Consider the following 16,386-nt stretch of genomic DNA (forward strand, 5'->3'; position numbering starts at 1 on the left):
CATCGCCAGTGAGGTGGTGGAGTCCCTCGTGCCTCCCACCGAATCTCCTCTCATCCCCACGCCGGAACTCCGGGATTTCCTCGCGGCTTGCAGAGGTTGCCGCAATAAAGTTCAGCTGGCCCTCGACCGTTGGTCGAATCTGGCGCTGATCATCCAGTCCGTCCGTGCCGCCCTTAAGATAGCGGGCAAGCGCGCGGACGTGAAACTGGTTGAGAGGCGCCGTTTTAATGTGTTCCTCAATGGGTTGCTGGGGGTGTGGAGGGCCAGGTGCACTTCCACTCCCTCCTCACAGTGAGCTGTTGGTGACGGGTTTTAAGTACCTTTGACATGAAGATAACCATAGCCAGCCTCAACATCAACGGCAGCAGAGGGGCTCACCGCAGATTTCACAATCTCTCAGTCCTTAGGGAAGGGAGATACGCGGTGAGCTTTCTGCAGGAAACCCACACCGTTCCGGGAGACGAAGCCACCTGGCTCCTGGAGTGGCAGGGTGGGGTCTACATGAGTCACCTCACCCCTATTTCTAGTGGGGTGGCTATCTTGTTGGCCCCGACTTTTCAGCCGGAGATCTTGGGGGTCAAGGAGCTAGTGCCGGGCCGCTTGCTCCACCTCGCCGTTCGCCTGGGTAGCGTGCCGCTCCACTTTGTGAACGTGTACGCGCCCAGGCCCGGCGCGTTGCAAGCGCGCTTCTTTGAAGAAGTGTCCGCTCTCTTGAGCTCCATCGATAGCGGCGAGTGTATCATCCTCGGGGGGGATTTTAACTGCACCCTCGAGGTGGGGGATCGCTCCGGTCCCCAGCGCGGCCAAGCGTCGGTGGAGAAGTTGAGGGGACTGATCAGCTCCCTTAACTTGGTGGACGTCTGGCGGAATCTCCATCCCGACTCCAGCGCCTTCAGGTGGAGGTCTGGAGGAGGGGGGTCGCGAATCGACCGCCTCTACATTTCGCAGGCGTACGTCTCCCGCGTTTCGGCGGCCTCCATGCGGCTGGTGCCGTGCTCGGACCACCGCCTGGTGTGGGCGGAGTTCACTCTGCTCCGCACGCGGGCGGGGTCCGCGTACTGGCACTTTAACAACCAGCTGCTGGAGGACGTGCGATTTCGGGACTCGTTCTGTCGATTCTGGGCCGACTGGAGAAGGAAGCAGGGGGGCTTCCCCTCCTTTCGGCTATGGTGGGATGTGGGCAAGACTCACATCCGCGTCTTCTGTCAGGAGTACGCGAAGGGGTCGACCAAGAGGCGGGAAGCCGAGATCGGGCGCCTTGAGAGGGAGGTGCTCGACTTGGAGTCCCGCCTCGGTCATGCCGTCGCGGACCCGGCTCTGTGGCAGGCGTACAAAGAGAAGAAGGGCGCGCTGAGGGACCTGCAGCTCATAGGGTCCCGAGGCGCGTACGTGAGGTCGCGGATCCAGATCCTGGAAGATTTGGACCGCGCCTCTCCCTTCTTCTACTCGCTGGAAAAATGGCGGGGGGTCCGTAAGCAGCTCGTCGAGCTGCTGGCCGACGACGGATCCTCCATCACGGATCCGGAGGGAATGGGCCTCCTGGTCCGGACTTATTACAGTGCGTTGTTCTCTCCGGATCCGTCCAGCGAGGATGCGCGCAGAGTTTTGTGGGAGGACCTGCCGCAGGTCAGCCCGGAGGGCGCCGAAGGATTGGAGGCTCCGCTCACGTTGGCGGAGCTGACTGGCGCCCTCCACCAGCTCTCGAGGGGCAAATCCCCAGGGCTGGATGGGTTGACCGTGGAGTTCCTCAGGGCGTTCTGGGACGTCCTGGGGGACGATTACGCGCGGGTCCTGGGGGAAAGCCTGGCGACCGGGGAGATGCCCCTCTCGTGGCGCAGGGCGGTCATCGTCCTGCTGCCGAAGAGGGGCGATCTCCGCCTGCTTAAAAACTGGCGTCCGGTCTCCCTCCTCAGCACGGATTATAAGATCTTTGCCCGGGCTATGTCTACCCGCCTGGGCTCCGTGCTGGCCCACATGATCCACCCCGACCAGTCCTACACGGTCCCGGGCCGGTCCATCCAGGACAACATCCACCTGGTCCGGGACCTGATCCATCTTTCCCAGAGGACTGGTCAGTCGGTCGCCTTTCTCTCCCTCGATCAGGAGAAGGCGTTCGACAGGGTGGATCACGATTACCTTTTCGGGACTCTGCGCGCTTTTGGACTCGGGCCGCATTTTGTGGCCCGGGTCCGACTTTTATACGCCGCCGCAGAGTGTCTAGTCAAAGTTAACGGGTCCTTGACGGCGCCCCTTCGATTTGGGAGAGGAGTGCGTCAGGGGTGCCCCATGTCCGGCCAATTGTATACCATCTGCGTGGAGCCCTTCCTGTGCCTGCTTCGCAGGAGGTTGACGGGATTGGCTCTGCGCGAGCCGGCCATGCGGGTCGTCCTCTCGGCTTACGCCGACGACGTGCTCCTCGCAATTACAGATCCCGTTGACTTGCGGAGGATGCGCGACTGCCAGCAGACCTTTTCTGCCGCGTCCTCCGCGAGGATCAATTGGGAGAAATGTTCCGGACTCCTGGTTGGTCAGTGGCGGGTGGACTCCCTGCCGGAGGAGATGACACCTTTTGCGTGGAGCACCACGCACCTCCTCTATCTGGGAGTCCACCTTAGCCCCGCTGAGGAAGCCTGGCCGGCAAACTGGCAGGAGTTGGAGGCGAAAGTCACCGCTCGGCTGGGGCGCTGGACAGGACTGCTCCGAGTGCTTTCCTACAGGGGCCGAGCGTTGGTCATAAACCAACTGGTGGCCTCCATGCTGTGGTACCGGTTGGTCACTTTGGCCCCGCCCCCTGTATTTGCCACCAAGATCCAGAAGAAACTCGTCGATTTCTTCTGGGGCAAGAGGAAACACTGGGTCTCTGCCGCGGTCCTGAGTCTCCCGATCGAGGAGGGCGGTCAGTCGCTGGTGTGCGTCCGCACCCAGGCTGCGACTCTCCGCCTTCGGACCCTGCAGAGATACCTGTACGTCGAGCGTCCTCCCAGATGGTGTGCGCTGGCGACGTATTTTTTCCGCCAGTGTCACTGCCTTCAAGACGACACGCAGCTCCCGGTGGAGTCCGTTAGCCGCGCCTCTCTGAGGGAGTTGCCTGTCTTTTACCGGGATCTTTTCCGAGTCTGGAACATGGTCGCCTCCAGTCAGGGCGCTCCCCCGCCGGCGGAGGAGAGCGCCTCGGCTGTCCGGGCGGCCGACTCCGGGGACGGTCCGGCGGGCGGAGGAGTAGCCGAAACCCCCGGGACGCCCCTCACTGCGGGTGGCGAGGGGGCTCGGGAGTGCGGAGCGATCCCGGCCGAGCTGACCCCCGCTCGGCCGGAACTGCTCATCGGACCCAGGCCCCGAAACCCTCCTCGGGAGCCGGTCCCGCACAACCCGAGCCGCCTCTCGGAAATGCCCTCCGTGCCATTCCAATCGGCGCGGAGGGGTTTCCTGTACGGGCTGCTCCTGCGCACTCTCCACTTCCTCGCCCTCGTCAGCCGGCCGGACACGCCCTGGCGGTCCGCGTTGCCATCTGGCGGCGAGGGGAAACCCCGATGGAGGTCTCTCTACGCGGGAGTCTTCCCCCTTTACATCGGGGACCTGGGGTGGAGGGTGCTGCACAGAGCAGTCCCGTGCAATAGGCTTTTAAGTAGGTTCACGGACTCCCAGGCCAGCTGTACTTTCTGCGGCCTGGACGAGTCCGTGTTCCACATTTATATGGAGTGTGCGAGGTTGCAGCCCCTATTTGAGTATCTGAAGGGGCTGCTCCTCAAATTCTGGCTGCACTTCAGTCCCACGCTCCTGATCTTTGGGCACCCGGTGCGGAGGGGCTCGGGCCGGGAGGAGGATCTCCTCGTCGGTCTGCTCCTGGGCCTGGCCAAGGTGGCAATTCACAGGTCCAGGTTGCGGGCCGTCGGGGGGTCCGTCCTCCCCGATTGCCTGCCCCTCTTCCGCGGTTACGTTCACGCCCGGGTGTCCCTGGAAAAGGAGCATGCGGTGTCCGCCGGTACGCTTGAGGCCTTCCGCGACCGGTGGGCACCGCAGGGACTGGAGTGCATCGTCGACGCCGAGAATGGCATTTTAATTTGAGTTTTTTGTTTATTTATCTGTTTTAATAAAGTTATTTTAAAAATATAAGTGTGTATATAAAGGGGGCCTGAGGAATAAAGGCCCCCTCGACATAAAAAATGTATAAAGGGGGCCTGAGGAATAAAGGCCCCCTCGACATAAAAAATGTATAAAGGGGGCCTGAGGAATAAAGGCCCCCTCGACATAAAAAATGTATAAAGGGGGCCTGAGGAATAAAGGCCCCCTTGACAAAAAAAAAGAAAAAAAAAAAAAAACTGGGTTAGATACAGAGTCAAGCTCCCTCTACACTGTCCCCATCAAACACTCCCAGGACAGGTACAGCACTGGGATTGGCTGCTCTCTGATTTGGGATTCTGAGTGTTGAGAGCCTCAACGAGGTGCAGCTGAGAGTGCTGGTGGCAGTTGGAGGTTGCAGAGGTGGAGAGAGGAGCTGCACTGAGCAAGGGAGAGCAGCTACAAACAAGCAGAGGAAAACTCTAACAACAGTCTCCATTAAAGAGAAGAAAGGGACATTTTTTGGAAACAAGGCTTTGTCTGGAGTGGGTGCTGAACACCAGTAATTTACTTTGGACTGTTGGGGGAGGAACAAGTGGCCGGAACAACAAGGGGTGGGGCTGCCAATTCAACAGGAATCTGTGCTGCTGCAAAAGCACACAGGGAAGCTCCCTCCCCACCCCAATTGCCAAGCCTGGGTCAGCTGAAGCTGCCCAGCTAAACAGACGGAAGGGGATAGATAGTGCCTGGGCAGCTTCAGCTGACCCAGGTGAAGACGACTCCCCCAACCAGAAGACCGGAAGACCAACTTCAAAGACTGTTTGTTTTAAGTGTACTGTGAGCACCACCTCCAGAAAGCAAGTCATCCCTTCCAGCCTGCCTTTGCCTCTCCTCTCTTACTTCGGCCTCTCCACTAACCTGTTGTTTGTTTGTTTGTCTTTTCAATTTTTCTGTGAGTCGCTGTTATTTAGTGTGCAAGTCCACAATTTGGGGTGGGTTTAGCTCTTGGACCCATGGCAAGCCCTTCATCACCGGTGGCGGGGCCCTCTACTACCTACGCAGCTGCAGCTTCTGTGGCTGCCCACGTGGCCCAGTCACCCTTTAAATTATTGACATGCAGCCATGGGGTGAAGAGCTATCCCCCCCCCAACATGTCTATTGAGGCCTGTGTAAAGGCAATGGCCGTGGTTGTCGGCCCCTCGGCCATTGTTGCGGCCTCAAAGATGTATGGGAAGGCTGTGTTCTTTTTGAAGACCGAGCGGGCGGTGTCCCTGGCCCTGAGTAAAGGGCTCACTGTGGGGGGGACCTTCCTGCCAGTGGACCCTCTGGTGGCCACTGCGCATCGGATAATGTTGTCCAACGTCCCACCCTTCATTCCCAGTGAGCTCCTCCTCCCCCACCTGCATCATCTGGGGGAGGTGAGGTCGGGGATCACCCCAGTCCGGCTTGGTCTTCGGGAGCACAGCCTCCAACATGTCTACTCCTTCCGCCGCCAGTTATTTATGCAGCTGGCGCGGGAGGAGGACACGGAGGGCCAATTTTATGTGGAGTTCCAGGGGACGGCCTACCGCGTCTTTTGGACCTCGGACGGGGCGCGGTGCCACGTCTGCAAGGGGGTGGGGCATGTTCGTAAGAACTGCCCCAACCTCCCGGCCGCCAGCTCCACCTCGGCGGCCCGGAGTGGTTCCACAGCACCTCCTCCCACTCCCCCCGCACATCCAACAGACACCGCTCAGTCAGTTCCGGAGGCTGTGGTTTTCACAGCCTCTGGTGGGGAGGGGAGCGTCCGTCCGAGCGGAAGGAAGACGCGGGGAAAAAAGAAACATCGTGAGGCGCGTCCCCTGGACACTTTGACTCAACCCGAGCCTGAGCTCAACCCAAAGCCCATTCCCATGGAATCCACCTGTCCCAGGGCTGGGCTCAGGCCCAGGGTGACTAAAAAGGGTGCGGAGGCGGAGGCCTCTGATGACATGGAGGTCTCTGAGTCTCCGCGCCCAAGTGCGAAAAAGAGGAGAAGGCACCCCTCCACAGAAATAACACAGGGCCCTGAGGTGCAGGGCCCATCTGTTGGAGGGGAGCTGCCTCCTGTTTCTGGTCCTCAGGTTCCCCCTACTGCCACCACCAAGGCTGCAAAGTCCGGGCAGGAGCACTCTATTCCTCAGGATGGAGGGGAGGGGATGGCCCCGGTACTTGAGGCCCCTCCTGAAGGAGTAAGTGGGGCCCTGTTTGTGGTGGGGGAGCCTGGGGAAACCGCCCATTCCGCCACTGCTACTGGGTCGGGTGCCCTGAATGAAGGGGAGGGCGAGGCCCCAGAGGGTCGGGCCTCCCAGCCGGAGTCCACCACCAACCAGGAGACACCCGACCCAGTTATAACTGAGAATGCTGCCCCATCTGCTGGGCCTGTGGGTGCTGGCGGAGCGGGAGATGGCCTCCTCTCGCCGCCTTCAGTCTCGGCTCCGGCTGGTTTCCGGGAGTCCGGAACTTCTGTCTCCCCTGGACCAGTCATTGGCCTGGGGATGGAGGTGGAGGGGGGTCCTGAACCGCTGGTGCCTACAGGCTCCAGTTTCACAGTAGAACCCAGAGAGGACTCCTCCGCCATCGATCCTGGGGGTGGGATCGTGACGGAGGCGGGACCAGCTGGCGCGGCCGGGACGTCCGCCCCACAGTGTGTGGTGGATGTGTCGACCGCTGGCGGTGACGACCCGGAGGAGGATGGGGATTCGGTGCGGGGCACGGAGGATGATCTTGATTCCATCGCCAGTGAGGTGGTGGAGTCCCTCGTGCCTCCCACCGAATCTCCTCTCATCCCCACGGCGGAACTCCGGGATTTCCTCGCGGCTTGCAGAGGTTGCCGCAATAAGGTTCAGCTGGCCCTCGACCGTTGGTCGAATCTGGCGCTGATCATACAGTCCGTCCGTGCCGCCCTTAAGATAGCGGGCAAGCGCGCGGACGTGAAACTGGTTGAGAGGCGCCGTTTTAATGTGTTCCTCAATTGGTTGCTGGGGGAGTGGAGGGCCCGGTGCACTTCCACTCCCTCCTCACAGTGAGGTGTTTGTGACGGGTTTTTAATTACCTTTGACATGAAGATAACCATAGCCAGCCTCAACATCAACGGCAGCAGAGGGGCTCACCGCAGATTTCACAATCTCTCAGTCCTTTGGGAAGGGAGATACGCGGTGAGCTTTCTGCAGGAAACCCACACCGTTCCGGGAGACGAAGCCACCTGGCTCCTGGAGTGGCAGGGTGGGGTCTACATGAGTCCCCTCACCCCTATTTCTAGTGCGGTGGCTATCTTGTTGGCCCCGACTTTTAAGCCGGAGATCTTGGGGGTCAAGGAGCTAGTGCCGGGCCGCTTGCTCCACCTCGCCGTTCGCCTGGGTAGCGTGCCGCTCCACTTTGTGAACGTGTACGTGCCCAGGCCCGGCGCTTTGCAAGCGCGCTTCTTTGAAGAAGTGTCCGCTCTCTAGAGCTCCATCGATAGCGGCGAGTGCATCATCCTCGGGGGGGGATTTTAACTGCACCCTCGAGGTGGGGCATCGCTCCGGTCCCCAGCGCGGCCAAGCGTCGGTGGAGAAGTTGAGGGGACTGATCAGCTCCCTTAACTTGGTGGACGTCTGGCGGAATCTCCATCCCGACTCCAGCGCCTTCACGTGGAGGTCTGGAGGAGGAGGGTCGCAAATCGACCGCCTCTACATTTCGCAGGCGTACGTCTCCCGCGTTTCGGCGGCCTCCATGCGGCTGGTGCCGTGCTCGGACCACCACCTGGTGTGGGCGGAGTTTACTCCGCTCCACACGCGGGCGGGGTCCGCGTACTGGCACTTTAACAACCGGCTGCTGGAGGACGTGCGATTTCGGGACTCGTTCTGTCGATTCTGGGCCGACTGGAGAAGGAAGCAAGGGGCCTTCCCCTCCTTGAGGCTATGGTGGGATGAGGCCAAGACTCACATCCGCGTCTTCTGTCAGGAGTACGCGAAGGGGTCGACCAAGATGCGGGAAGCCGAGATCGGGCGCCTTGAGAGGGAGGTGCTCGACTTGGAATCCCGCCTCGGTCATGCCATCACGGACCCGGCCCTGTGGCAGGCGTACAAAGAGAAGAAGGGCGCGCTGAGGGACCTGCAGCTCATAGGGTCCCGAGGCGCGTACGTGAGGTCGCGGATCCAGATCCTGGAAGATTTGGACCACGCCACACCCTTCTGCTCGCTGGAAAAATGGCGGGGGGTCCGTAAGCAGCTCCTCGAGCTGCTGGCTGACGACGGATCCTCCATCACGGATCCGGAGGGAATGGGCCTCCTGGTCCGTACTTATTACAGTGCGTTGTTCTCTCCGGATCCGTCCAGCGAGGATGCGCGCAGAGTTTTGTGGGAGGACTTGCAGCAGGTCAGCCCGGAAGGCGCCGAAGGATTGGAGGCTCCGCTCTCGTTGGCGGAGCTGACTGGCGCCCTCCACCAGCTCTCGAGGGGCAAATCCCCAGGGCTGGATGGCTTGACCGTGGAGTTCCTCAGGGCGTTCTGGGATGTCCTGAGGGACGATCACACGCGTGTCTTGGGGGAAAGCCTGGCGACCGGGGAGATGCCCCTCTTGTGGCGCAGGGCGGTCATCATCCTGCTGCCGAAGAGGGGCGATCTCCGCCTGCTTAAAAACTGGCGTCTGGTCTCCCTTCTCAGCACGGATTATAAGATCTTTGCCTGGGCTATGTCTACCCGCTTGGGCTCCGTGCTGGCCCACATGATCCACCCTGACCAGTCCTACACGGTCCCGGGCCGGTCCATCCAGGACAACATCCACCTGGTCCGGAACCTGATCCATCTTTCCCAGAGGACTGGTCAGTCGGTCGCCTTTCTCTCCCTCGATCAGGAGAAGGCGTTCGACAGGGTGGATCATGAATACCTTTTCGGGACTCTGCGCGCTTTCGGACTCGAGCCGCATTTCGTGGCCCAGGTCCGACTTTTATACGCCGCCGCAGAGTGTCTAGTCAAAGTTAACGGGTCCTTGACGGCGCCCCTTCGCTTTGGGAGAGAAGTGCGTCAGGGATGCCCCATGTCCGGCCAATTGTATACCATCTGCGTGGAGCCCTTCCTGTGCCTGCTTCGCAGGAGGTTGACGGAATTGGCTCTGCGCGAGCCGGCCATGCGGGTCGTCCTCTCGGCTTACGCCGACGACGTGCTCCTCGCAATCACAGATCCCGTTGACTTGCGGAGGATGCGCGACTGCCAGCAGACCTTTTCTGCCGCGTCCTCCGCGAGGATCAATTGGGAGAAATGTTCCGGACTCCTGGTTGGTCAGTGGCGGGTGGACTCCCTGCCGGAGGAGATGACACCTTTTGTGTGGAGCACCACGCACCTCCTCTATCTGGGAGTCCACCTTCGCCCCGCTAAAGGAAGCCTGGCCGGCAAACTGGCAAGAGTTGGAGGCGAAAGTCACCGCTCGGCTGGGGCGCTGGACAGGACTGCTCCGAGTGCTTTCCTACAGGGGCTGAGCGTTGGTCAGAAACCAACTGGTGGCCTCCATGCTGTGGTTCCGGTTGGTCACTTTGGCCCCGCCCCCTGCTTTTGCCACCAAGATCCAGAAGAAACTCGTCGATTTCTTCTGGGGCAAGAGGAAACACTGGGTCTCTGCCGCGGTCCTGAGTCTCCCGATCGAGGAGGGCGGTCAGTCGCTGGTGTGCGTCCGCACCCAGGCTGCGACTCTCCGCCTTCGGACCCTGCAGAGATACCTGTACGTCGAGCGTCCTCCCAGATGGTGTGCGCTGGCGACGTATTTTTTCTGCCAGTGTCACTGCCTTCAAGACGACACGCAGCTCCCGGTGGAGTCCGTTAGCCGCGCCTCTCTGAGGGAGTTGCCTGTCTTTTACCGGGATCTATTCCGAGTCTGGAACGTGGTCGCCTCCAGTCAGGGCGCTCCCCCGCCGGCGGAGGAGGGCGCCTCGGCTGTCCGGGCGGCCGACTCCGGGGACGGTCCGGCGGGCGGAGGAGTAGCCGAAACCCCCGGGACGCCCCTTCCTGCGGGTGGCGAGGGGACTCGGGTGTGCAGCGCGCTCCCGGTTGAGCTGACCCCCGCTCGGCCGGAAGTGCTCATCAGACCCAGGCCCCGAAACCCTTCTCGGGAGCCGGTCCCCCACAACCCGAGCCGCCTCTCGGAAATGCCCTCCGTGCCATTCCAATCGGCGCGGAGGGGTTTCCTGTACGGGCTGCTCCTGCACACTCTCCACTTCCTCGCCCTCGTCAGCCGGCCGGACACGCCCTGGCGGTCCGCGTTGCCATCTGGCGGCGAGGGGAAACCCCGATGGAGGTCTCTCTATGCGGGAGTCTTCCCCCTTTGCATCGGGGACCTGGGGTGGAGGGTGTTGCACAGAGCAGTCCCGTGCAATAGGCTTTTAAGTAGGTTCACGGACTCCCAGGCCGCCTGTACTTTCTGCGGCCTGGACGAGTCCGTGTTCCATGTATATACGGAGTGTGCGAGGTTGCAGCCCCTATTTGAGTATCTGAAGGGGCTGCTCCTCAAATTCTGGCTGCACTTCAGTCCCACGCTCCTGATCTTTGGGCACCCGGTGCGGAGGGGCGTGGGCCGGGAGGAGGATCTCCTCGTCGGTCTGCTCCTGGGCCTGGCCAAGGTGGCAATTCACAGGTCCAGGTTGCGGGCCGTCGGGGGGTCCGTCCTCCCCGATTGCCTGCCCCTCTTCCGCGGTTACGTTCGCGCCCGGGTGTCCCTGGAGAAGGAGCATGCGGTGTCCGCCGGTACGCTTGGGGCCTTCCGCAACCGGTGGGCACCGCAGGGACTGGAGTGCATTGTCGACGCAGAGAATGGCATTTTAATTTGAGTTGTTAATTTATCTGTTTTTAATAATTTTATTTTAAAAATATATATATATGTATATTAAGGAGAAATAAAGGCCTCCTCGACATAAAATATATAAAAGGTGCCTGGGGTTAAAAGGCCACATTAAAAAAAGAAAATAAAATGGGATTAGATACAGAGTAAAGCTCCCTCTACATTACAACTGTGGCACCAGCATTCCTGTGTGCCTCGGTTTCACTGAGGATGCTCGATTCCCTGAAATAACAGGAGCATTTCTTTATCGGTGTTGTTTTCCGGTCACCCCAGCCTGAACTCAGTCATTGGCAAAAAGAACTGCTATTTGACTGCGACACTCGGGCCTAAAGGCACCAGTGATCTGCCCACCAACTCACTTACCTCCTTTGCTCTTTGTCTTCTGATTCTTCCCTGCAAACAAAAGAACACAGGAGAGCAGGCAATTATTATCGGGGCAAACGTTCATTGTGTATTGTGAAATCTTTATCTCTCTCTCCATCTCTCCTTCTGTCTATCTCCATCTCCCGATCACGCTCTCTGTCTTTCCATATCTTTCTGTCTCTCTCTGTCCACCTATCTCTCCCTGCCTCTTTCTCTCCGCCCCTTTCTCTCTCCATCTCTTCATCTCACTCTATTAATCAATGGAAGTACCAACTATACTGTCTCATCTTTCTGTCTCTCTCTCTCACACTCATTCTATCCATCTCTGTATGTGTCTCAATCTTTCCACAACATTCCCACCCAGTGCCAGTGCTGGTTCCTCTCTCCCTCTCCCACCCAGTGCCAGTGCTGGTTCCCTCTCCCACTCCCAACCAGTGCCAGTGCTGGTTCCTCTCTCCCACTCCCACCCAGTGCTGGTTCCTCTCTCACTCCCACCCAGTGCCAGTGCTGGTTCCTCTCTCCCTCTCCCACCCAGTTCCAGTGCTGGTTCCTCTCTCCCTCTCCCACCCAGTGCCAGCACTGGTTCCTCTCTCTAACTCGCACCCAGTGCCAGTGCTGGCTCCTCTCTCCTTCTCCCACCCAGTGCCAGTGCTGGTTCCTCTCTCCCTCTCCCACCCAGTGCCAGTGCTGGCTCCTCTCTCCCTCTCCCACCCAGTGCCAGTGCTGGCTCCTCTCTCCCACTCCCACCCAGTGCTGGCTCCTCTCTCCCACTCCCACCCAGTGCCAGTGCTGGCTCCTCTCTCCCACTCCCACCCAGTGCCAGTGCTGGCTCCTCTCTCCCACTCCCACCCAGTGCCAGTGCTGGCTCCTCTCTCCCACTCCCACCCAGTGCCAGTGCTGGTTCCTCTCTCCCTCTCCCACCCAGTGCCAGCATTGGTTCCTCTCTCTGACTCCCACCCAGTGCCAGTGCTGGTTCCTCTCTCCCTCTCCCACCCAGTGCTAGTGCTGGTTCCTCTCTCCCTCTCCAACCCAGTGCCAGTGCTGGCTCCTCTCTCCCACTCCCACCTAGTGCCAGCACTGGTTCCTCTCTCCCTATCCCACCCAGTGCCAGTGCTGGTTCCTCTCTCCCACTCCCACCCAGTGCCAGCGCTGGTTCCTCTCTCCCACTCCCACCCAGTGCCAGCGCTGGTTCCTCTCTCCCACTCCCACCCAGTGCCAGCGCTGGTTCCTCTCTCCCACTCCCACCCAGTGGCCGTGCTGGTTCCTCTCTCCCTCTCCCACCCAGTGCCAGCGCTGGTTCCTCTCTCCCTCTCCCACCCAGTGCCAGCGCTGGTTCCTCTCTCCCTCTCCCACCCAGTGCCAGCACTGGTTCCTCTCTCCCTCTCCCACCCAGTGCCAGCGCTGGTTCCTCTCTCCCACTCCCACCCAGTGCCAGCGCTGGTTCCTCTCTCCCACTCCCACCCAGTGCCAGTGCTGGCTCCTCTCTCCCACTCCCACCCAGTGCCAGTGCTGGCTCCTCTCTCCCACTCCCACCCAGTGCCAGCGCTGGCTCCTCTCTCCCACTCCCACCCAGTGCCAGCGCTGGCTCCTCTCTCCAACTCCCACCCAGTGCCAGCGCTGGCTCCTCTCTCCAACTCCCACCCAGTGCCAGCGCTGGCTCCTCTCTCCAACTCCCACCCAGTGCCAGCGCTGGCTCCTCTCTCCAACTCCCACCCAGTGCCAGTGCAGGCTCCTCTCTCCCACTCCCACCCAGTGCCAGTGTTGGCTCCTCTCTCCCACTCCCACCCAGTACCAGTGCTGGTTCCTCTCTCCCGCTCCCACCCAGTGCCAGTGTTGGCTCCTCTCTCCCGCTCCCACCCAGTGCCAGTGTTGGCTCCTCTCTCCCGCTCCCACCCAGTGCCAGTGTTGGCTCCTCTCTCCCGCTCCCACCCAGTGCCAGTGTTGGCTCCTCTCTCCCGCTCCCACCCAGTGCCAGTGTTGGCTCCTCTCTCCCGCTCCAACCCAGTGCCAGCACTGGTTCCTCTCTCCCACTCCCACCCAGTGCCAGCACTGGTTCCTCTCTCCCACTCCCACCCAGTGCCAGCACTGGTTCCTCTCTCCCACTCCCACCCAGTGCCAGCACTGGTTCCTCTCTCCCACTCCCACCCAGTGCCAGCACTGGTTCCTCTCTCCCACTCCCACCCAGTGCCAGCACTGGTTCCTCTCTCCTTCTCCCACCCAGTGCCAGTGTTGGCTCCTCTCTCCCACTATCACCCAGTGCTGGTTCCTCTCTCCCACTACCACCCAGTGCCAGCGCTGGTCCTCTCTCCCACTCCCACCCAGTGCCAGCGCTGGTTCCTCTCTCCCACTCTCACCCAGTGCCAGCGCTGGTTCCTCTCTCCCACTCCCACCCAGTGCCAGCACTGGTTCCTCTCTCCCACTCCCACCCACTGCCAGCACTGGTTCCTCTCTCCCACTCCCACCCAGTGCCAGCGCTGGTTCCTCTCTCCCACTCCCACCCAGTGCCAGCGCTGGTTCCTCTCTCCCACTCCCACCCAGTGCCAGTGCTGGTTCCTCTCTCCCACTCTCACCCAGTGCCAGCACTGGTTCCTCTCTCCCTCTCGCACCCAGTGCCAGTGTTGGCTCCTCTCTCCCACTATCACCCAGTGCTGGTTCCTCTCTCCCACTCCCACCCAGTGCCAGCGCTGGTTCCTCTCTCCCTCTCCCACCCAGTGCCAGCGCTGGTTCCTCTCTCCCTCTCCCACCCAGTGCCAGTGCTGGTTCCTCTCTCCCTTTCCCACCCAATGCCAGTGCTGGTTCCTCTCTCCCTTTCCCACCCAGTGCCAGTGCTGGTTCCTCTCTCCCACTCCCACCCAGTGCCAGTGCTGGCTCCTCTCTCCCACTCCCACCCAGTGCCAGCGCTGGTTCCTCTCTCCCACTCCCACCCAGTGCCAGCGCTGGTTCTTCTCTCCCACTCCCACCCAGTGCCAGTGCTGGCTCCTCTCTCTCCCACTCCCACCCAGTGCCAGTGCTGGCTCCTCTCTCCCACTCCCACCCAGTGCCAGTGCTGGCTCCTCTCTCCCACTCCCACCCAGTGCCAGTGCTGGCTCCTCTCTCCCACTCCCACCCAGTGCCAGTGCTGGCTCCTCTCTCCAACTCCCACCCAGTGCCAGCGCTGGCTCCTCTCTCCAACTCCCACCCAGTGCCAGCGCTGGCTCCTCTCTCCAACTCCCACCCAGTGCCAGTGCAGGCTCCTCTCTCCCACTCCCACCCAGTGCCAGTGTTGGCTCCTCTCTCCCACTCCCACCCAGTACCAGTGCTGGTTCCTCTCTCCCGCTCCCACCCAGTGCCAGTGTTGGCTCCTCTCTCCCGCTCCCACCCAGTGCCAGTGTTGGCTCCTCTCTCCCGCTCCCACCCAGTGCCAGTGTTGGCTCCTCTCTCCCGCTCCCACCCAGTGCCAGTGTTGGCTCCTCTCTCCCGCTCCCACCCAGTGCCAGTGTTGGCTCCTCTCTCCCGCTCCAACCCAGTGCCAGCACTGGTTCCTCTCTCCCACTCCCACCCAGTGCCAGCACTGGTTCCTCTCTCCCACTCCCACCCAGTGCCAGCACTGGTTCCTCTCTCCCACTCCCACCCAGTGCCAGCACTGGTTCCTCTCTCCCACTCCCACCCAGTGCCAGCACTGGTTCCTCTCTCCCACTCCCACCCAGTGCCAGCACTGGTTCCTCTCTCCTTCTCCCACCCAGTGCCAGTGTTGGCTCCTCTCTCCCACTATCACCCAGTGCTGGTTCCTCTCTCCCACTACCACCCAGTGCCAGCGCTGGTCCTCTCTCCCACTCCCACCCAGTGCCAGCGCTGGTTCCTCTCTCCCACTCTCACCCAGTGCCAGCGCTGGTTCCTCTCTCCCACTCCCACCCAGTGCCAGCACTGGTTCCTCTCTCCCACTCCCACCCACTGCCAGCACTGGTTCCTCTCTCCCACTCCCACCCAGTGCCAGCGCTGGTTCCTCTCTCCCACTCCCACCCAGTGCCAGCGCTGGTTCCTCTCTCCCACTCCCACCCAGTGCCAGTGCTGGTTCCTCTCTCCCACTCTCACCCAGTGCCAGCACTGGTTCCTCTCTCCCTCTCGCACCCAGTGCCAGTGTTGGCTCCTCTCTCCCACTATCACCCAGTGCTGGTTCCTCTCTCCCACTCCCACCCAGTGCCAGCGCTGGTTCCTCTCTCCCTCTCCCACCCAGTGCCAGCGCTGGTTCCTCTCTCCCTCTCCCACCCAGTGCCAGTGCTGGTTCCTCTCTCCCTTTCCCACCCAATGCCAGTGCTGGTTCCTCTCTCCCTTTCCCACCCAGTGCCAGTGCTGGTTCCTCTCTCCCACTCCCACCCAGTGCCAGTGCTGGCTCCTCTCTCCCACTCCCACCCAGTGCCAGCGCTGGTTCCTCTCTCCCACTCCCACCCAGTGCCAGCGCTGGTTCTTCTCTCCCACTCCCACCCAGTGCCAGTGCTGGCTCCTCTCTCTCCCACTCCCACCCAGTGCCAGTGCTGGCTCCTCTCTCCCACTCCCACCCAGTGCCAGTGCTGGCTCCTCTCTCCCACTCCCACCCAGTGCCAGTGCTGGCTCCTCTCTCCCACTCCCACCCAGTGCCAGTGCTGGCTCCTCTCTCCCACTCCCACCCAGTGCCAGTGCTGGCTCCTCTCTCCCACTCCCACCCAGTGCCAGTGCTGGCTCCTCTCTCCCACTCCCACCCAGTGCCAGTGCTGGCTCCTCTCTCCCACTCCCACCCAGTGCCAGTGCTGGCTCCTCTCTCCCACTCCCACCCAGTGCCAGTGCTGGCTCCTCTCTCCCACTCCCACCCAGTGCCAGTGCTGGCTCCTCTCTCCCACTCCCACCCAGTGCCAGTGCTGGCTCCTCTCTCCCAGTCCCACCCAGTGCCAGTGCTGGCTCCTCTCTCCCACTCCCACCCAGTGCCAGTGCTGGCTCCTCTCTCCCACTCCCACCCAGTGCCAGTGCTGGCTCCTCTCTCCCACTCCCACCCAGTGCCAGTGCTGGCTCCTCTCTCCCACTACCACCCAGTGCCAGTGCTGGTTCCTCTTCCCACTCTCACCCAGTGCCAGCACTGGTTCCTCTCTCCCTCTCCCACCCAGTGCCAGTGTTGGCTCCTCTCTC

General features: G+C 61.3%; 1 protein-coding gene across 1 annotated transcript in view; it reads right to left on the reverse strand.

The window, feature by feature from the left end:
• LOC137364714 (uncharacterized) overlaps nt 1-16,386 on the reverse strand; it is a 76,067-nt gene that overhangs the window by 6,579 nt on the left and 53,102 nt on the right. The window contains exon 4 of the mRNA XM_068027750.1: nt 11,251-11,280. Coding sequence (XP_067883851.1) covers nt 11,251-11,280 — 30 coding nt within the window. The remainder of the gene's footprint in view (nt 1-11,250; nt 11,281-16,386) is intronic.

This window comes from Heterodontus francisci, unplaced genomic scaffold (assembly GCF_036365525.1).
Source record: "Heterodontus francisci isolate sHetFra1 unplaced genomic scaffold, sHetFra1.hap1 HAP1_SCAFFOLD_549, whole genome shotgun sequence".
NCBI lineage: Eukaryota > Metazoa > Chordata > Chondrichthyes > Heterodontiformes > Heterodontidae > Heterodontus > Heterodontus francisci.